This window comes from Lichenostomus cassidix, chromosome 4 (assembly GCF_008360975.1).
Source record: "Lichenostomus cassidix isolate B80296 chromosome 4, HeHo_3.0, whole genome shotgun sequence".
NCBI classification, from domain to species: domain Eukaryota; kingdom Metazoa; phylum Chordata; class Aves; order Passeriformes; family Meliphagidae; genus Lichenostomus; species Lichenostomus cassidix.
In genome coordinates this window covers 68,755,272-68,776,562 of record NC_139484.1, presented here as the reverse complement: position 1 = coordinate 68,776,562, position 21,291 = coordinate 68,755,272, and the positions used below count along the sequence as shown (strand labels likewise).

General features: G+C 41.1%; 2 protein-coding genes across 13 annotated transcripts in view; one reads left to right on the top strand and one right to left on the bottom strand.

Moving 5' to 3' along the window:
- The window catches only part of EVC2 (EvC ciliary complex subunit 2), a 65,505-nt gene extending 48,242 nt beyond the window's left edge, over positions 1-17,263 (bottom strand). For 4 of the 8 annotated variants that reach the window (XM_085059788.1, XM_085059791.1, XM_085059789.1 and 1 more), the window contains exons 1-6: positions 16,509-16,697; positions 13,131-13,185; positions 5,632-5,792; positions 5,002-5,067; positions 2,142-2,328; positions 381-490 (exon numbers count right to left, since the gene is read on the bottom strand). In XM_085059788.1, coding sequence (XP_084915914.1) covers positions 381-490; positions 2,142-2,328; positions 5,002-5,067; positions 5,632-5,792; positions 13,131-13,185; positions 16,509-16,697 — 768 coding nt within the window. Of the gene's footprint in view, positions 1-380; positions 491-2,141; positions 2,329-5,001; positions 5,089-5,631; positions 5,793-13,130; positions 13,186-16,508; positions 16,698-17,180 lie in introns of those variants that run through there. The other 4 variants (XM_085059792.1, XM_085059794.1, XM_085059790.1 and 1 more) reach the window with 4 other exon arrangements.
- Positions 16,812-21,291, top strand: part of EVC (EvC ciliary complex subunit 1) — a 50,458-nt gene continuing 45,978 nt past the window's right edge. For all 5 annotated transcript variants that reach the window (XR_014851932.1, XM_085059798.1, XM_085059797.1 and 2 more), the window contains exons 1-2: positions 16,812-16,982; positions 19,891-20,001. Coding sequence is in view for 4 of the 5 variants with exons in the window: in XM_085059798.1 (XP_084915924.1) it covers positions 16,812-16,982; positions 19,891-20,001 (282 nt within the window). In the remaining variant the exon portion in view is untranslated. The remainder of the gene's footprint in view (positions 16,983-19,890; positions 20,002-21,291) is intronic.

Sequence of the window (21,291 nt, the reverse complement as noted above, 5' to 3'; positions counted from 1 at the left end):
TGCTGCTACTTGTTTTTCAGTTAAAAGAAATTATTTTATTACAAAAATATGGCAAAATTTTCAATCTCTCATAGAGTTCAGGAATACACATGTAAGTACGAGGGACACATTTCCAGGATAGATCAATAAACTGGAGAGAAATATGAAAAGTGGAAAGAAAGGCTACAAGACAACACACAAAAATACTTTACATGAGGAAATCTATGACTTCTTAAGCTATGAAGAATAATTAATGCATTTATAAATTCAGTGTAAACAGAGAGCTTAAGAGTTTCATTTCATTACATGATGGCCTCATTGTTTATGCAGACAAGAACCACCTTGGAGACTGTTTTTTTACAAAAATTGTGAAGAGCAGAATAAATTTGTGAATAAAATACCTGTGATGAACTCCTGAAAGTTAGTTTCGCCGGCAGTGTCAAAACCCTGCCATGCCACATTTCTTCTGCATCAAGCAGTGCAGAGTAGTTGATTGCAAAGTGTTCTCCACCTATTAAAACAGGGATATGGATACATTTGCTTCATTCCACAAGAATTTCTCAAAGATCTGTGGGGAAGGCTTGGGACAGCACAGGAGCTTTTCCTTTCTGACATAACAGATGCCACACATCCAGAGCAGACAGTTCATGGCCACTTGAGCTCAGCAACATCCTTCATAGCTGCTGTGTACAAGAACTTATGCAAATTCAGCCCAGGATCTGGAAACTGCAATCCAACCTACCCAAAAGCATTATTTTTGATACTAAAACACTACATGAGATACTTAAAGTATTTTTTTATTATAACATGGGCTGACTACATTTTAACCACTAGCCTGTTGATTCTCCTCCTGTTGAAACCAAAGAGAACTCTGACAGCTTTCAGGTGAATTTTGATTCTTAGTGCACTGAAGTACTGAAAAATTATTAGGGACAACATTAAGCATGACAATACACAGGCCAGTGTAGATACAGCCTTTCAGTCCATCCCTAGTGGCAAGGTATGGGCTGACTTCAGGATTAATATAGCAATGACCAAACCTCAAACTATGCAGAAATCTGTTCTGCTGGATTTTCTTCCACTTCTGTATTTTTCACGCTGATTTGTCCATAAAAGCTAGCTTCAATTCCAGATTCAGTAATTATAAATAAATTACGTAGCAGCTCCAACTTGGCTTACTGGATCAGTTATGCAAGCTATTTTTCTATTCTTTCTCAGGCATAATTGTTTCCAGGAAATATCTGTTGAAAGCCAGAAATTCCTTGATTTTCTCAAAAAGAGCAGTCCTGCAATCAGTACCACTGCTCACACTGCTGTTATTAGAAACGGAGTTTGGCTATCCAAATGCAATCAGACAGCAGCCTCAAGTTTACTTATTTCCCTCTTCTATTTGGAAATCTTTCACTATAAAATTATCATAACCATAGACAGTCTGATCATAAACAGATATCAGCAAACACTTCTGAAACTCCTGGAGAAATATCATGACTCCCAAAAGCAAGCTGTTCATTTTTAACATGCTTGTGATTAGGAAAAAGGAGATGAAGAAACCAAGAAAGATAAAATTTAATCTGTGTGCACTGATTCAACTGCTACCAATTAGAAAAGGAACAAACTGACTTCAAAACTGGAACAGGTTTATCTCTCTATTGCTTGCTTTGACTTTGTAATTTGTTCAGTTTGGAGGGAACAGATACTGAGAAGAGTTGCCTCATTTCTGATGAATTATCTTCCTTGTTTGCGTGGCCTTTTGCAATTCCAATACACCTCAATACCTCAGCAAGCCAAGCTGCCACACTTGGCTAAAGAAGACTCAAAATATGATGAAAATGGTTTTTGCAGAAGTTTTTAAAAATATGCAAAATGAACAAATACTATTGTGAAAAACTCTCTCTCATTTTTGATGGCAGAAACTTTTAAAAAGCCCAGGAGGCTCAGTCCTGTGCCTGGGAGACTGGAAGCAGTTCAAAGGCGGAAGTCAAAACAGTTAACAGTGAGTTGACAGAATTGGAAACTGCAGCCCAAAACCTTTCCCCGAGTTTTTCACCTATATTAACTGATAACCAAAGAATTTACACCACTACAAATAAATAAATAATATTATTTGAACAGATGCACTTTGACACATGTAATCAGCGGTATTTCACTGCAGATTTTGTTACCTTGCAAGAATCTTTTCCTGTAAATCTGTATGCCATCTGTGGTCTTATTGCCACTGGTTTTTTGAACATGTAGACCAGTGATGTTGTCCAGGAGGATAAGATCTGTGATGTTTGCTGAGAGCAATGTGTTGGTGTTATTAATCACAAGTGTAATGTATGCAGTTTGAGGGTCATGTTCAACATCCACCTGAAAACAGAAATCTTGGTAATTAATGGTGGTAGACAGCTGCACGTGCACCTTAACAGCAAAATTCATAGTCTTGATTACAAATAAAACTTCATGATGTGTAAACTTATTTTCTGAAGGTATTCTGAGTGACCTGAAAATGAAACTACACTCAGTTCAATCTCACACTCCCCAGGAGATTTTAATCTTTGGCATGTCAAGCTGTTGCTTGGAGTAAAAGTGGCAAAAAGCCAGAAGGTGGAAACCCAGCCCATACAGAACCAGAAGTGTAATCAAAATCTGGATATCACCGTGATACCGCACACAACAAAACTGGGCCCTAACTTTAACCAGAGTCTGGAAAATCCTTAACTTTGAACTTTTGTACCACGAGGATGCTCCTTTTGCAAGCTGCTTCACTGCAAATTTATTCTCTCCATGCAGTTTTGGTCTCTATTTCCCTTTTCTTCAGAGCAACCACACTCTCTGAAGGACGCCCACTGTCTTGATTTGCCCTTCCCACGTGAGGGCAGATGGAGCCACCAGTGAACCTGGGAGTTCATGGCTCTGATTCCAATTAGTGGTGAAGGTCATACACTAATCACCAATCTCTAGCAACATGCACTCTGTTTTTTTAATTTATTTATTCCGTTAAGCCCTGAAGTCTTATTAAGCAATTATACTCTCTAAATGAAATTACTTTGAACACAGAGTAGCTTACTGACCTCTCACCTCCCAACCTGCCTTCCTCTATAATTTGTGTTAAACCAGAATTGCCTAAATCTTTGTAAGATCCATAATAATATGGTGATTTGTAGTACATTCATGATTATTTATGAAGTTTCTAATAATGACACTAAATTAATAGTCCTTCAAGTGACAGAATTATGATTCAGGCCAAACCTTTCTCTTTTTAGATCTTCCTTTTTAGGAAATGTCTACACTGTATCTGGACACCAGCAAATATAAAATAATAAAGCAGTCCCCACAAAAATGAGTTTTAACAATATGAATTGTGATAGACCTCAGAAATCACACCAGAATTCATGGTAGCCACAGGGTTTGACACATGCAGCCATGGTCTCATTGTGCACCACTGATCTCTGCATTTCATACTAATTCAGCATAGAACCAGGTCACAGTTTTAGAATGACAGGAATCAAGGAGAAGAAACATCTTAATGAAATTATTATGCCTTACTTTGCATTTCTCGATTTAAGTGACAAAATTCCCAACTATTTATTAGATGCTGCAACCAATGTACAAAAATGTACGTATTAATGCATGTATAAAAACAGGCTTAATTATATTTGTGATGAAACCGTTACCAATTTCATATGCTTGTATATCATGAGTTATACCCCAACTTATGAGATTTAAAATCATCAAATATTAAAAATGTGATATATTTAGGTCAGATTCTCTCTCCTGGTTTCTGAACTGGCACGATGCAGTCAACATGCCCTTCAACCTTTTATGTGCAATCACAAAGGCTAGATGCTTGCTTTAAAGAGCAAAACCAAAACGAAACAGGGGAAAAAAAGGTCTCAAAACCACATAAAGAAAATCCAAATCCACAAAGCAGAGACCCTGAGCCAATTGCCCAAACAAGAAAATACATCTTGAAAGATTCAAGGTTCAAACTGTACAAGTTGTTAATACTGTATTATGCTCCACAGTAAGCATAGATAGGCTTCTGCAGACAAACGAGCAAAAGAGAGAACTGGGGAAATGGGGAGACAGAACAACATTTTCCTCCCTTCATTTTCCTATACCTTCCCTCACTCTTCTGTGAGCTGAGGGTAAAAAATGAGGATTTCAGGGCCTCTGCCTGTGCTTCTAACCAGGCACAAATGTAATCCTTTACATTTGGTGAAGGTTGTAATGTCATCTCTTCTGGATTGGTTACTGAATCCACTATTCTCATAGGCAGCATTTCAGTGGCTGAAATCAGATTGGTCCTAAAGTTGGATGTGCTCTCTCTCTGCAGGAGACAGCTAAGATGACCTGTCTGTAATTATAAAAATTCATACCTGCTTCATCCAGTGCAAAAAGAGGGAGAAGAAAAAAGGGAAAAAAAATAAAATGGGAAGTTAAAGAGTTTCTTACAATTGATAAGTCTTTGCCCCTCATAAGCATTTACACAAGTCATATGAAACCTTTTGTTCATTAAATACTGTGCTGTAGGTGAGTCCCACTGAATATGCAGACACAATGGCCTTTCTATGGCTGTGTGTTAGGATGCCCAAAGACACAATGGGCAACACAGGGTTAGTGCTTCATCCCTCAAAAGAAGTCCACACTGGACACAGGTAGGGCACCCATGGCTGGGCCAGGGGAGTATCTCAGAAGGTTTATCTCAGCGTATAAAATTTGCCTCTATCTCCACCCAGCCTCTTGGCTGATTACTCTGGAGTTCATTAGGATTTGCCCATTTACAGTTTTAGAAATTCACAGTCAGGTTTTCACTTCAACCACAATCCAAAATGCCCTGAAGCCTGAGAGATTTCACTGACTTCTGTTTTGAATCAACATAGCAAAATGGTGCCTCTCAGGGAGAATGGGACCATTGTTACATCAAAATGCACATACCCCCAAATTCTCAGCATGGGCACAATTAGGTTGCCAATCTTTAAAGGTCATTTGGGTATGAACTTCTTACCAAATCAACAAGACAAATATAAGAAAACTTACCATACCACATTTCTGAAGGGTTATTCCAAATTCAGAAGACACTGACATATCGGACACATCTTCAGGCTATGGAGGAAGGGGAAAAATCTACATAATGTATGAAAATATTATAATTCATAAACTTCAGCAACAAGTTAGACTATGTAAATAAAGAAATTATTAAAAAAATAGAGGTACCAATCACCTTCAAATTTAGGAGTTTTATTATCCAGTTGTATTATTTAAGTGTTAAATTATTAACAGTTAAATCTTTCTCCTGGTTCAAATTTGTATGAACAACTTGTTCCCACAAGTAATTATCAGAATCTTAACAGATACATTAATCTTTTGGCTATCACAATTCCCTAAAAAAATACACTATGCACAAAGTTCATCAGACTATATAGATTATTTTCATTATTAAGTGTCTATCAGAATTTACACAGCAATCACACAGCTGTATCTATCACAGTGATTCTTTGGAAGTCCCACAGCTAGCTGGTGTTGCTGAAGTCATGTCAAACAAACACAATCACCTGAGACAGAACTAGAAATATACTAATTGGATAGCAAATTCCCAACAAGATTCACTTTTTACAGAATTACTACAATCCTTACAGACACAAAAATGGCAAACCATCCTTTACTGACCAGAAGGTGGTTGCCATCAGACTCTCGTTTGAACAACACCTTCTTTGTCCATGAGGGTATCAAGGCAAACAGCGAGTGGCTCCACTGGTTGTCTGAGGCTGCAGAGGTCAGGAGCTGCTGAGGGGCTTTGCTTGCCTGAATGAGCACAGGTAAGGGCACTGCTGAAAACCAAGGCAACATTCAGCATTAGAGGTGAAGCTGGGTCCTGCATGGGAGCCACTTGGGGCAGAGTCCAGCCAGGGTGGGGCTCATGGTACCAGCTCTGTATGCACACAGAGCCAGATACTCTCTCTCAAGGCACAAAATCATTACAGGAACAGAGACTGAGGCTAGCCAGGAAACAGAGATGGGATTTGTCACACAAAACCCAGCAGGAGTCAGAACAAAACTGTTTCCTCCCTAAGGAACTCCCATATAGCCCACAGAAAACTTCTTGCCATTTAAATGTAAAGCATTTAATGAACGAATTAAAAAGTTTAAGCCATAAATCAACTGTTAATATTTTCAACACAAAGAAACTTTCAGCAAAGCATAAAGAATTGAAATAATCCACAATGTGAGGGGCATCAGAGCTAAAGGTGCTCTGCTTCAAAGACACAGTCTTCCAATTAAGCACTGACCTTGCCAATACAGATTCAGAACTGAAATACTTCTCAGTTAAGGAAGGATCTCAGTTACACTTCAGTTGAAGTGAAGTGCCATCAAATCAAATGCTCCTCAGTTTAGTAATCAGCAATATAAATTCCAGCTTTACCCTTAAATTTTTATGAAAGATTAGTCAGTGATATTAAATAAAGTAACAGGCATAGTTTTGAAATAATATCACTTTGATCTACTAAAGTAAAAGCACCTATGACATTAATAAAAGAAGCTTATACTAAAAAATAAATAATTTAATATGTTAAATTGCCAAAAGTTAAAGTTGCAGAATTAAGAGAAAAATGTTATGAAAATTTAAAATTATAGCTGGCTGTCTACGTTTAAAGAAGATACTTTTTTCATTCTTTACTTAATATTATTCTCATTTATTACTTATTTTTAAATCAATCATCAGCAAATACATTAATATGGACAAAAACTCCCACTGAAAGGCAAGTAATTTTGTGAAATGACTTTTCTATGAAAAAGCCTATTACATATTAATAAAATATGAAAAGCTGAAGACACTAAAATCTCATTAATATGAGAAGCAGCATTTTTTTAAAAGCCACTGCTTTTTAAGAGCAACACTATAGGGAAATACAGTTAGCTGCAAACAGAAAAAGCATGATCAGAACATTCAGAATTGGACCCTTAAATGGAGCCTTAAAACATTAATGCACATGAATCACTGAAAATAATTCTGTTAACATAATGAATAAGATGCAATCCTGTTGCTTACAGAGCCCAGGTGGACATGTGCACCTTGGGAAGCTTCCCTGTCTTCCCATGTTTATTTGGGAGGGAGTAGTTTATACTGGACAAAATTGTGGATATACAGACCAGGGAAAACTGGTGTCTATACTTGATGATCAGTTTTAATTCATTTCTCTAAGTTTTACTTAAAATTTGAACCACTGTTAAACAATGCAACAGACTAGGACTAGTTTAGGGACTGTAAAAACAACATTGCAAACTTGGTGAGAACAGCAGTATGTATAATTACAGCACCAAATGTCTGCATATCTTTGGGGTTGGAATTTTTTCAAGACATATTTGGCATATTTCAAGACATGTATGGCATATTTCTATTTCAAGACTAAGCAATGGCCCAAATCACTCAGAATGACACCAGTGCTGAATTTTCAATGCAGTACAGACCTGCTAAATACCAATCTGAGCCCACCTGGCCTGGCACTCCCCAGCAGATCCAAATATACCTCCAATGATCTCTCCTCCAATGGCACTAAACCTACTTCTGACTACTGAATCAAGCTTCTTCGCAGTTTTGTACAGGTATATTCAAACAATGAAAAATATTAATTTTATATGTGCTGTGTCTGTCATACATTAATGCAACTGTCACCCTATTCCTATGAAGGTGGAGCACCAATTCTCCTTTTTGTTTTCTTGCCTGACTACAGGAAATGCACGTTCCTTTACAGTAAACAAAAAAATCTTGAATGAGGACATGAAGCTTCTTTGTAGGGCTTTGTAAGAGTCGGAAGTCTAAATGACAAAATGTATGAACTATGCTGAGCAACTACTACCTTTATAATGCTTCCTGTTTAGCGTATCATTTCCTTCTGAATTTTGGATGAGGGCAGTCAGCCAACAAGAAGTGTGTAATTGCTTCATAAAGTATCTTTTGATCTTGAGTCCTGAGTAGTATAACATCACCATGAGCTCACCCAACTGCACTTTACATGGGACAGCAAAGCCTGACACTCCCCCTCTAGAGAGTATCAAGTCCACAGTAACCAATTTAATTAACTGATCATGTTCCCTGACTCTGAATAAATCTCAGGATTAATAATTACACAGAGGAGTCTGTTTTCAAGCTGTGCTTTGTCATCACTTACAATCCCAAGATAATGTGCCCAACTCCCAGCAGAAGTCTCCAGGCATGTTATTTGGCTGCTCCGTCATCAGCAGTTGAAGGCTGAGGATTTTGCCAGTTTTTAACATTATGTTAAGCAGCCTCAGCACTGATGATGATGACAAGGATGTTTCTGCAAATCCACTTGTATCTTCCCAGTAGTCAGTGAAAGGTTTTGATTAAACAGATTCAAACAATATGATTCAACCAATACGATTCATGTCCATGCAGCCACATGTGCCACTGCCTTTCTCCACAATTTTACTCATCCTTCCTATTAATTTTTAATAATATAGGCTGTTCTAATACCCTGGATTCACTGCCAGTGAAGCTGCACTTTTCTGCAGCATTCTTTTTTCTAGTGTTGACTGTCACTATTAAATAAAGTAACTTTTTCCTGATCCACACATATTAAACTGTCACTGGAACAGCTGATCTACAAGAACATGACTGCTTTTCCACATAACTTGCTGCATGCTTAACATCAGACAACATAATTGTATATATCAATTCACCTGCTGTCTCTTTTCAGTTAAGTTTCTATTGTAGATGTAGGACTGTAAATGTCTGCTGGGTGCTTGAAAAGCTGGACATTGAATATATGAGAAAGGATGGTACAGCCATAATACATTCTGTGGTTTTCACATATATTCTAGATTTCTGTTTGGAAAATGTTTTGGGTTTTTTTTTTAACAAATAGATTTATCTAACCTTGGAAAATACTAACACTTGACTAGTGAAGCCTTTCACTGAGAAGCATAGAGCATTCTTTTGGATACCATGCTGCCATCGACAGTGCCCCTTGAGAGATGCATCTCAGTTCTGACAGTGACTCTGAGGTCTCCTTGTTCCTTCCACTCTTTTTTTCCTACAGCTTCAATCTTCTCCATTTTTCTGGCTGTTTTCAGAAAAGCCATTATCAGGCTGCATCGTCACTTTCATTAGTTTCTGAATGGCAACTATCTCCACTCCTTTTCAAAAGAAAATTTCCACAAAGCAGGAGAATAGTTTCAGCTTTACACACAGCCTAAGCAGCCCCCTCTCAGCTGGGCTTGCCAGGCTGCCACCAGGCATTCCCAGACTACAGTGCCTCAGGCCAAAACATTTCCCAGCAAGCAAACCAGCAGACCATGAGGCTTAATCTGGGGCTTTCCTGTAAACACCTCCAAAGATGCCAAATTAAACAGTTCATCAACGAAAGACAGTAATTTTACTTTCTTTTGAGATGTGGGACAATATCATCATCTTTAAGAAGAAATTTTGGGGTTTTTTTAAATTAAAAATTCCACATTTTTACAAGGTATTGTCAACCTGTAAATATTTTATCTTACTTTTAATTAGCACATTAGTAAATGTGCTAACTGTTTTCCCATGATTTAATTTTACATAAACCCAGTATAAACAGATATGCCAGAACCATCTTAAACTGCCTATTCCTAGCTAATTACCAGTGCTGGTAGGTAGACTTTCTATTGAACTTCAAAATGAAAATATGAAAATAAATATTAATATAGCTGCAACAGCTGGAAGATTGGTGTTACATTTTACTATTCACGTTGCTGCAGTATTCACTCAGTCCCCCACATGTGCAGTGCCACCACCATACGAAATGACAAATGCACAGTTGATCAGAACAGTCTCTGCTATTTAATGTTCAATTTTCTTTGCTGTTCTCCCTAGGTAGTTATTTGCCACGCCAGCTTTGTGCACTATTGCCTTGGGTGGTGAGATATTGCTCTTTTGGGCTTCCAGCTGCCACACTCAAGGCACAGCCAATATGCTCAGGAAGGAGAGCTTCCCCCTGCCAGCCCTCTCTGTGGTCATTTGCTGTTCAGGGAATGCAAACACTGAGGATGTGACCTGGTACAAAAGGCACCTGCTGTGGGGAGAGTGTGGTGGCAGTGGGTCTGTGTTCATACAGACTTGGGGTAGAAGGATGGGTATTCTAAGAAAAGAAATTGTCCCCTGATAATGGTCAGCATACTGTCCTTTGCTTTGAAATTACTTCTGTGTAAGGACATGGACATGGCACAGCACAAGCCCTGACCCCTGGACTCAATGGGCTGAGTCCTGAACCTGTCAGTGGCACCAACAGCCCACCATTAGAACAGCACATACAACAACATGACAGAAGTTAAGATGAAGGTTACTCTTGCCTATGGTAATAAAATATGATGACAGAAAATAAAAATAGTCTTGCAATAGGTTTGCATCATAGACTCGAATATGTCCTTAAGGTTCCCGTACCTTTACAGCCCATACTAAGCAGCAGAATGTCAGATTAAAGTAGGAAAGGAAAGACCCTGACAAGTTTGTGAAATTTCAAGTTCAGAATTAAAAATGAAAACAAAAAAAAAAGCCTTTTAACTAAGATATTCGTTCTAATTTATGGCTCTGAAGGGCTGAATATTTCAATTCAGATTCCACAGTCTCATTCGCTTACCCACCATTAATTTCTCAACAAAGCTTTGAACTATTTTGCTTTATTTCAGTGGGGAAGAAAGGAGTTAAATATACTCCCTTGCTGTATTTTTGTTGTTGCTGTTCTAAATTACTCCCTGTCTTGAAAACCATCCAGGATACAAGATCCAATTTGAAGTCCTTTCAATTACACACAACAATGAACACGCAAAGGTAGCAATTTACGGTATTCAGTTTTGAATGTTGCCATTAGCTTTTCTTGTTACAATGTCAAAGAAACTATGGGCATCAACAAGAAAAAACAAATCTACTTTCCAGGCCTGTTTTGAATAAGTCAGAGCAGAATCAAATATAACTCTCAAAAATCCACTGTGTTCCAGTCACAGGAATATTCTGGGGTTGTCTTTTCTCATCTTATGCAGAAACAACTCCAAAAAGCTTCTAATGGAAACACTGAGATCAGTGTGCTGTCACAAACCATTTCACACTTCAGCACACTGCCAGTCTCAATGACAAAGGCTTTATGCAGAAGTTCCCATCTCTCTGCTTTCATCCAGAACTTCTTCAGTAAGAACTAAAGTCTAGGACTCTGATTAGGCAAAACACTAAAATGTTAGTTTTCACTGTGTTAAAAATTGATGCTTACTAGAATGGGACAATTTTCAGTTACAAAATCAAGCATATGATTCAGCAACACCTCATTTAACACATCTATTTTCCTACTAACAAAATACCAGAACTTCACAGAATCAGAATCATTGAGGTTGGAAAAGTCCAGTAAGTCCAACTGCAAACCCAGCATTAGTCCACGACTAAACCATGTCTCTTAAGTGCATCTTTTAAATACCTCTAGGGATGGCATGGTGACTCAACCACCTCCCTGGGCAGCCTTTTCCAATGCTTGATAACCATTTCCGCGAAGATATTTTCCAAATATCCAAACGAACTCTCCCCTGGCACCACCTGAGGCCATTTTGTCTCATCCAGTTACCTGAGAGAAAAGGCTGATCCAATTTCACTACACCTCCTTTCAGGTAGCTGTAGAGAGTGATAAGGTCCCCCCTGAGGCTCCTTCTCTCCGGGTTAATTAACCCCAGCTCCCTCAGTGGCTCCTCATTCTCCAGACCCTTTACCACCTTTATTGCCTTCCTCTGGACATACTCCAGCACCTCAATATTGCTCTTGTTGTGATGGGCCAACTGAAGGCAAGATCTGAGGTGTAACCTCGCCAGTATTCAGTTCAAAGCAACACCACTTCCCTCGTCCTGCTGGCCACACTATTTTAATCACCAACAAAAAGACACTGCACATCAAAATCCTCCACAAAATCCTCCACAAAGTGCCAGAAAGTTCTTTTTTATTATCAAATCACACTCATTTCCTCTCTCAGTGGACGGTACATGAATAATTTGCAACCCATCAGAAAGCAAGATGCACGCAGCAAAGATGACATTGAATAAATAGCGGGAAAAAACAAGCTCAGCAAATCTGAATTACTTGCTTTCATATTTAAATTAATAAACTAATTTGTGAATTAGCCATGGCACAAGGCAAAGAAGTTAGAGGTATCTCACTAGATAACTGCTTCAAAGCATGTAATTTCTTGGCAAATGCATGTCATGAAATCATCTCCTGGGGAACCATAGTGATGGAGAGGTTTATTTCACACACTGTGTTGCCCTGTTAATGTGCTATATGAGAACGTCCTAACCTTCCAGGTTATATTCACCTCCACCACACTTGGGTGATGTAGAACACTATTTATAATACACATATAGAAACTAAAGACCGGAGACTCAGAGAAACTAAGTGATTTGCTCAAATTTACACCAAGAGCCAGTCAGCCCTCAGATGCAGCTACTCCAAGCTCTAAGGGGCTTCTGTAAGTATTGGGGTACCTTGTGTCCATCAGATTAGGCAACTGCCACTGGAGATGTTCACTTTACCTGAGCCCACTGACAAGAATATTTCCTATCTACTGAGAAGAGTACCAGCATCCCAGTAATACTGCTAGACCCAATATATCTATCAGTCTTTAACCCACTACATCTAAGTCTTTAATAGTCTTTGGTCCAGGACAAAGTGTATTAGCTATTGTAACTGCAGAGGTCTTTAAAAATAGTTTCAAGAGCAGGTATTGCAACACTGTTGGTAAACGCACAGGGGTTAAGCCAGCTTCTGAAAATGAACAAAGTCTTGATCAGCTTTAAATAATACAGGTTTTTCAAAAACCTGGGAACTCTGGACATCAGAGGGTGCTCCCCTACACCATTATGATTAACACTGAAAAAGTACTCCTCCTGAAAATGATTCAGAGCAGGGTATGAACTGAGGTCTTGTCACAAGGGTTTCCTCCTAGATGAGCTGTTTAGGGAACCTAAAGCACCCTTGTTGCTAACTTCTGTGCAAACACTTCCCTGTGGCTCAGGACTGAGAGTCCCACTGATGTCAGCAGGCCACCAGGATGCAGTTCCAGGCCCCTGCTCACCTTCACACCATGCCCTGTGAGTCCTGGGACTCCCACAAGGCTGAACAAAGAGAGGTAACATTTGCTGCATACCTGCCATTCCCAGGCATCCCATCTCGTTCTGAAGCCACAGATCACCATCAAAAACCTAGAAGAGAGCAATTATTAAAAAGAACTGTTTTCATAAATGTCTATTATTGAGCTTTTATGCTGAATTTATGCTTCTCAGCAACACAGAACCCTAGCCCACAAAGCCTCAGCTTTCCCCAAAATTAACTACCAGAAGAGACACAACATGGCTCTAGAGGTCTCCCTCAAGCATGTTTAATAGACTGAGGCTCTGCTGCCCAGTGTGGATATGCAACACTTGGGGCTCAAATTGTACTACACTTCACATTATCAGGTTGAGCCTCTGCACAATAGTGGAGCTGGGCTGGCCATTAGTTTGCTTTCATTAAATAATCTTTCTTTGCCATTTTCAAAGGCATTAATTTGAGGACACAGGAATATCTGATCACTAGGAGGTAGCAGGAATTTGTCAATATTAGATGATCAAGTCCACTGACATTACACTCATTTCTCCTCCAGAGAACTACACAGAGCCTTTCAAAGCAGCCACATGCTAAAAATGCAGCTTGCAAGGCAATCTGTGACAGCCTCCTGCCTGTGCATGGACCACAGAGACTGCCACAGAAATCACAGCTCACAACATCAGTAAGAGAAACCAGTGTTTTCAAGCATTTTTACTGCCCAGTGTTTGGATCAAGATGTAGTAGTCATATAAGCAAGTTTTCATTCATCAAAAATGCTTCCTTGCAGGAGCTAATAGAGAGCTGGGAATATGGGCTGATTAACAGGGATCCAACTCTGCCCTGATGTGACCCACACTTGCTGCTTCTGTTTGCTACCAAGCACTGCATGTGAGTAATGTTAAGTACTGGCTTATGTCAACACCACTGTTACAGTACAGCACATGAGGGCTAATTTTCTTCTTTGCCTGCTCAGGGAAGCCATCACTGATTACTGCTAGAGCTGTAACTTTAGTAATCCTTGTATGAAAATATTTCTCACTTCATATAGGGCACTTTCCCTCAACATAACACAAAATGCAAGATATCTCACAAATTCAGATGTACCAGGAGCCCTGAGGTTTAACCAGCCTCCGGAAAACATGTCCATACATGCAGGATTGGAAGTAACTCCTTTTGAGCAGAAAGAAGGGACTCAGAAACCAACATGTACATGCAGCACACTGAGCAGCTCTGGGAGATCCTAGGCACTGAGCTCTTCACTAGAGACTATTTCCAAATACCTTGTTGTATAGCTCTCCCTGCTCTCCAGAATGTTTATACACAAGCTGAGGTATGGTAAAGTTCTCTGATGCCATTATTAATTTCTTTTCATTGGTTAAACAATCTGTATAACCATGAATTTTGAGCAACCAAGCACCTCAAGAACACAGAAAGAACAGGAAACTCCAGAGGCAAGCTTAAACAAAAAATTGTCTGGTGGATAAATCAGCCAGAATTATTATTATTATACACAGAATCAGTCCCTTCTGAGCTGGAAGGGACACACACATTATTGAGTCCCACTCTTGAATGAATGGTCCATAAGGGGATCAAAAGTGCTGTATGCTCACCTTTCCATCTGTGCATATGGATATGCAGCAACAGAAATCACATTAAAAGGGAATCAACCCCTGCCAGGCATTTCTAGAGCGGTCTAGGGTGCTATCTGTATTAAGGAAATGCATACCAGCATACTAAATTGAAGTAATGGCAGTTTAGAACCCTGATGAAAATATAAATCACCAATAGAGTCTTTTGTGTTAAATGCAATCTCATTTATAAACATAAATCCCAAGTATTACTGTTAAGCATTGCATCAGCATATACATGAATTTGAATGTTAAATGTCAACAGTTGCATTTTAAGTGAGACTGTAACAAAAGCATACATTGGTTTAAGCATGTATAAAGACATGCAGAAAATGTAGCTTCCTAGCTAACAACCTTTATTTCCTACTTTCTACGAAATCAGCACACAACTCACTCCTGATTTCCACAGGCTCCAGGTATTCATTCCTGTGTGGTTTTACAACAGCTGAAGCATAAAATCTGTGGTGTTTGTATGTCCATGTGCATCAACTACAAAAGACACACCACCACTCCTTGTTTTTCCTTCTACCATACCTGACATTTAGTTCTCAGTGGAAAATATAGCCTGAGTATTCAGCACAAGTCTTCCACTCTGCTGCAGAGTGCATCCATAATACCAGAGGACATCACAAGGGGCTCCACATCAGCAATGAGTGGCAATTCCATGGACCTGCACCCATATCATGTCTCAAAAGTAATTCATTTAATGCAATAATATTGTCAAGAAACATTTTCCCAAGTTTTACAATAATTTATTCTTCTGGTAAAATAAGTTGGTGTGCTGTTTGTTGGGTTTTCGGGGGTTCTGATCTTTGGGGGTTTTTATTTGTTTGGGGTTTTTTTTCCTGCAATACTATTTCCTGTTTATCAGTCTCTCTGCAATCCCACCACAAACTACCATTTATGACTCACTCCAGGCCCCCATTGCAGTCAGGTATTCTCCACACGGGCAAAAGATAACTATGCTGACACATTTTGAGATGGCTTGACAGACACAAACCTTGATAAAGAGAAATAATGAAACATGAAAGCTCCATCCTAAAAGCTATGGCACTGCTCACTGGGGGCTGACACCAGAGAGCAGGGGTGCTGTGACTAGATGAACACCCTGCTCAGAAGCACAGCAAAGCACAAACACAGCATCGCTAGGGCTGGAAAGGCTCTCTGGAGATCATCCAGTCCAACCTCCTGCCAAGGCAGGGGCACCGGGAGCAGGTGATGGAGGAACGGCCTGCAGGGGAGTTTGGAATGTCTACAGAGGGAGACTCCACTGCTTCCCTGGGCAGCTGGTAAAGAGCTCTGCCACTCTCCGTGTAAAAAAGTTCTTCATGGTGAGGTGAAACTCCTTTTGTTTTATTTTACGGCTAGTGCTCCTTGTCTTGTCACTGGGTACCACTGAAAAAAGTCTGGCACCACCCTCTTGACATCCACCTTTGAGATATTTCTATGTATTAATGAGATCCCTTCTCCGTCTTCTCTAAACAGGCCCAGCTCCCGCAGTCTCTCCGCATAACAGAGATGCCCCACACCCGTCATCACTTTCGTGGCTCTCTGCCGGACCCTCTCCAGTAGCTCCTTATCCACTTCGCACTGCGGACCCTATCCAGAACCCGCTGACTGCCTCGCCACGCCGCCCCCGGCAGCTGTTCGGGCCGCCGCCCCCGGCCCGGTGCCTGGGAAGCGGCGGCTGCTCAGCCGGGCCCGCTGCCGAGCACAGCCCGCCAGGGGAGCCGCTGCCCGTCACACGGGGCCTGCCCCGAGCCCGCCATCGAGGGGCCGCTCAGCCAGCACACCGCGGGCACGGCGCTTACCCCAGCCGCCGTCCGAGCGCAGGGCTCCCGGGGCGGGCGGAGTGCGGAGGGGCCGCCGGGGAGCAGCGCCAGCAGCAGCCCGGCCAGCGGCCACCGCATGGCGCCGGGCGGACCCTCCGCGGCTGCGGACGGCGCCGCGGAAACTTTCCGAGCGCTGTCCCGAGCCAGGCCGGGCCTCAGCCGCCGCATCCATCCGCCATCGGTCTCCTCCCACCGCGGCGAGGGCGGGGGGCGGAGGGCCCCGAGCAGCGGGACCTCCCCTCATGCGCTGCCCTCTCCTCGCCGCGGGCCGGGCCCGGTGCGATGGCGGCGGCCGGGGACTGCCTGCGGGCCGTGGGGCTGCAGTTCTGGGCGGACTCCCTGCAGGCGCTGCCCGCCCTGCTGGCCCCCGCCGTGCTGCTGGGGCTGCTGCTGGGCGCCGCCGCCGCCGCCCTGCTCTGCCGCTGCGCGCTCGGGCCGCGCCGGGGCGGAGAGGTACGCGGGGCCGGCGGGGAGGGAGGGAGGGCAGGCCGGCCTCGGGCGAACGGCTCGGGGCATCAGGAGTGCTTGGCGAAGGTTTGAAGGGCGCAGGGCCCGGGAGGTGCTGCCGGCCGGCTCTGCCCGCTGCTCGGGACAGCCTGGGGTGCGCTCTGCAGCGAGGGTAGGTGGGGAACCCCCTAATTCCTGCCACACCTCTGCTGGAAAGGATTTCACTGCTTCCTTTAAGTAGTTGCTGAGACAAACGGGTTCGCTCGAAAAGGAGGCCGGTGCAGGTTGTCCCGCTGGCCCGTGTCTCTAACACAGGTGACCCACAAGTTGCTGCTCGCAGCTAGCGCTTCGTGCACGACGCTGTATTGCCTTCGGGGAGATGCAGCCGGTTTGCAGAAGCTGTGTGAGATAATTGAAAATAAACACTAATTTCCACCCTAAACTAGTAATCTTATTTCCAAAGTATTTTACAGACTTTTCCAAAGTTCATTTTACACACAGCACAGAGCATTAGTACTAACCCACAGCAATAACTTTGCACTGGGGGTACACACATGGATACGAAAGAAATGAAGGACTCTGAGCACAGCTGACAGTTTGCTTAATGCCAAACAATCAGGATTTTCTAAAGTGTGTGATTTTGTTAATAGCATACTTGCCGTTCTGTTTTATGTGCTGTGGTGGATGGCTTGTATGTCTTTATTACATAGTGTTTGTTAGAACTCAAAGATTGCAGAGGCAGCACACACCCACAGAAGAACTACCAGGCAGAGATATTTTCTGAGAATTGTTACTGATATATGTTTCTTTCTCCCATCGCACTTAGTCCCAGGTCATGCTGGGGTGACTGGATGTAGCAGTGGTTGGCTCTGGCGCAGCTGGGGAATCTGGAGCCCTGCAGAGAGTTCTGCCAGGCTGCGAGTGGGGGGTCTGGTTTGGCTTGGCTTTTCACCACACCTCTTTTGAGCTTTAGCAGCTCTGCTGTGTGTGTGTGTCTGCTAGCGTTGGTCATCATTAAATATGACTTAGGAGACAAATTCTCTTGCTCCCAACTGCTTTTAAATTGGAGAATTGAAACTCTGTTTGAAGCCAGACTTTAGCCAAGTAATGGAGACATTTCAAATGCTGGATCGATGCATCCTGCACAAGTACAAGCTTTTCTGATTCAATTGCTCATTTTCCCTGCCTTAATAGGTGTATCTTTATTGTGCTGCCACTACCAGCTCAAATGTAGCCATGTACAATTTTATCCTTTATGTCGTATATGTCAATAGAGAACAGAAGCTGTCGGTTCTCTCTGGCCTGGATCTTCAGATGCATTTAGATGTTTAAATGCCATTGAAATCAATGCTGCTGCCATAAAAGAGTTATTTATTTTGAAAGAAAAATGAGCTGTTTGTTCATGCATACAGAACACATTGCAGGGTGGGAAGGTTGTATCCTGTGGGTCTGATTTCCCAAATTGAACACGGTAACCTTAGGCTGTTCCTTCTTCCCACTGGCTGCCCCACTGATGCTGTAGAGCAAGCAGGTACTGAACTGCATGTGTTGCAGCCAACGTAAAAGCAGGGATAGCTTCCCTGAGTATGCCATGTTCCATCCCAAGCAGCTAAGTTGTCCTTAGAGTCTGGGAGCAGGGCAAGTACCTGGAGTCTGAAGCAGCTTTAAGCCCTGCAGTAAGTCAACAGCATTTGTCACTCAGCCCCAGTTGCTATTTTATAGATCTCTGCCTGAATCCGTGGGACTCGGATTCATGGACTTAAGTCCCTTATTGTTTTGTTGATCTGTACGCATGATACACTGGGATAGTTTTAAGAAGAGATCTTTACCGTGGTAACAAATAAGTTACAAGGTTGCTAAGGGAGATTAGTAACTCTTCTTTTGTCATAAATTGGTTGTTAGGAACCAGCATCTGAAATTCACCATATCTTAAAGGTTAACTCAAGAACATAGTCTGAATTATTGCACAATCTAAATTCCAGAGAGGTGATAGAGGCAAGTCATAAGGAATTAAATGTGTTCAAAGGCTGGGCTGTTCTCCATATCCTGGGAAAATGGACTACTTTACATACCAAGTGGCCAAATAATTCAAGGTGCACCTTTCCATAAGACAGTGACATGTAGTGGCTGCAGCTGTATCATTAGATTACATCAAAAAGTAGTCAGTGGGTTGAAAACCTGAAAAAAAAATTTCAAAAGTAGTCGATGTAGCATGGCAGCCCATCTTTTCCTTCACTAAAAAAATCCTTCCAGTGTTGTGTTTGGAGGCAATTTAAAATTGTTCTCCGATGTATGTAGTGTATAGGGAAGATCATGTGTAGCAGGCAGTTTCATTCCCACACAGTCTGTATCCCTACCAGGGTCTTTTTGTGCTTGGGAAATGAGGCCAATAATATGGACTGCTTTTGGGGAAGGAAGGTAATGAACATTTTCTGATAGTTTTTTCTCCCTAACAGGAATTTCCACATGCATGAAGCTTCATTTAGGAAGTTTTTCTCGTAGTAGGGGAGCAAAAATACCCAGCATTCTCTTTATTGCTGGCAATTACAGACAATTTTAGTTAACTTGCTTTAATTGAGATATTTGAGCTCAGACCATGAGGTTGACTCCATAATCTGTAGTAAGTCATTTTGAGAGCAGATGGATTGATTTGACATGTTCACAGCCTCTTAAAACTTTTTAGATTAAAATTCTACTTCTGGAATGACAAATTTTAAAAAGTCATTAATTATTCCTCTCTGAATAAGTACGATTTTCATTTGTTTTCAGATTGTATTTTTCCAAAATTTTCAACTAATACTGGAATAATTTTCATGATGGAGACGTGAATGTATCCAGGCTGCTGTCAAAGATGTTTCCAGTTAATTTGCACGATCTCATGTGTTACATTTTATGTTATCTCTTGGAATTTCAGAAAGATGATTCCCAAAGACTTCTGGAAAGCTTCAACACTGACAAAAAAGAGCACACACTCATGAAAAGTAAAGCAGAACCCTATACATCAGAAGAGGAAACGGTACTGGAGGTAAAGCTCTGCTCTTGTAGGTGGATGTCCATTGTGCTGCATGTAGCAATGAGCATGTTCAGGGCTGCTCTGAACTGTCTTAATTTTAGTGGGTTTGGAGAGAGACTTTAAAAAGTGTTCAGAAAAAGTGTAAGATGGAGAGTGGGAGTTGATTGCTGCTTATGAATGCAACCATTTCAAGTACTCATTTCCCTTATGAATTCCATTTTGCTTGCGGGTCTCTTTGGATATTTTAATCAAGATCCTGAGTTCTTTTTGGACAGAGGCTTCTTTCCTTTCATCTCTATGTCGTCCTTAGTTTCAAAAGGCTGATGGGATAAATTAACACTACTGACATAAAAAGTTTGTAAGTATCGAAAAACCACTATGGTGAACTGGGATTAAAGGACAATTAGAGAAAAAAATTGTGAAGAAAAGTAGAAGTATAAACTTAACAACTTAACCCACCCTCAATGAAAATGTCAAGTAACTTAAGTAACATTTTTTTTTTTTTAAATCCCAAAATAACCAGAGAACCAGTCCTGCTGTGTAGTTATTAGATCACTACCTTTTGCCCAAAACTGATTTGACTGCTCTTGGTGAAGCTAAAGATTGTGATTTAAACTACACATTTAAAAATGTGCAGTTCAGCAGACTCATTCAGTGTATTATACATAAATTAAATACCTGCATAAATTGTCAGTCAAAACCATCCAGTCTGGTGCTTAGCTTGTAACAAGAACTGATTTCAGGATTTCCATAAAATGTTATTGTTAGCATTTAAACTGTTGGTTTAAATCCTGACAGGTAATGAATCTTCATTTCAGTTTTGTGATCAGGAATGGTGACATGTTCGGTTATTTTGCTTGAGTTAAAGTAGAGTATAACAAATGAGCACAGATTAGGTTATTTTTTGAAGTGGGAATCCTGTAGGGGAACTTACACAGTTCTACATCTTTATGCATATTACCAATGTTTTTGAAATGGAATTACAGTCTTTTAAAGGTGATCATTCATAACCATATCCATTTCCCAAACATGGCTTGTTTGTAAGACATTAAGAAGTAACCTTGTTATTTGATGGGGGTTTCTCCCACCTATTTGTCTAACTGCTGAAGTTACATGTGTATATCTTTTCTATTAATTTGCTCTGATTTCCAGAGGCTTTTGCTGTTACTAGCATCAAATTGACAGTTCATGAAGAAGTATAGGTGGAAAATGCTTTTAATTAGGTTAGAGCACTGCAGAAAAACAGGTATTTGTGGCTAGCACAGGCTTTTCCCACGAGAATTCCTTTCGTGTTTTATAAAT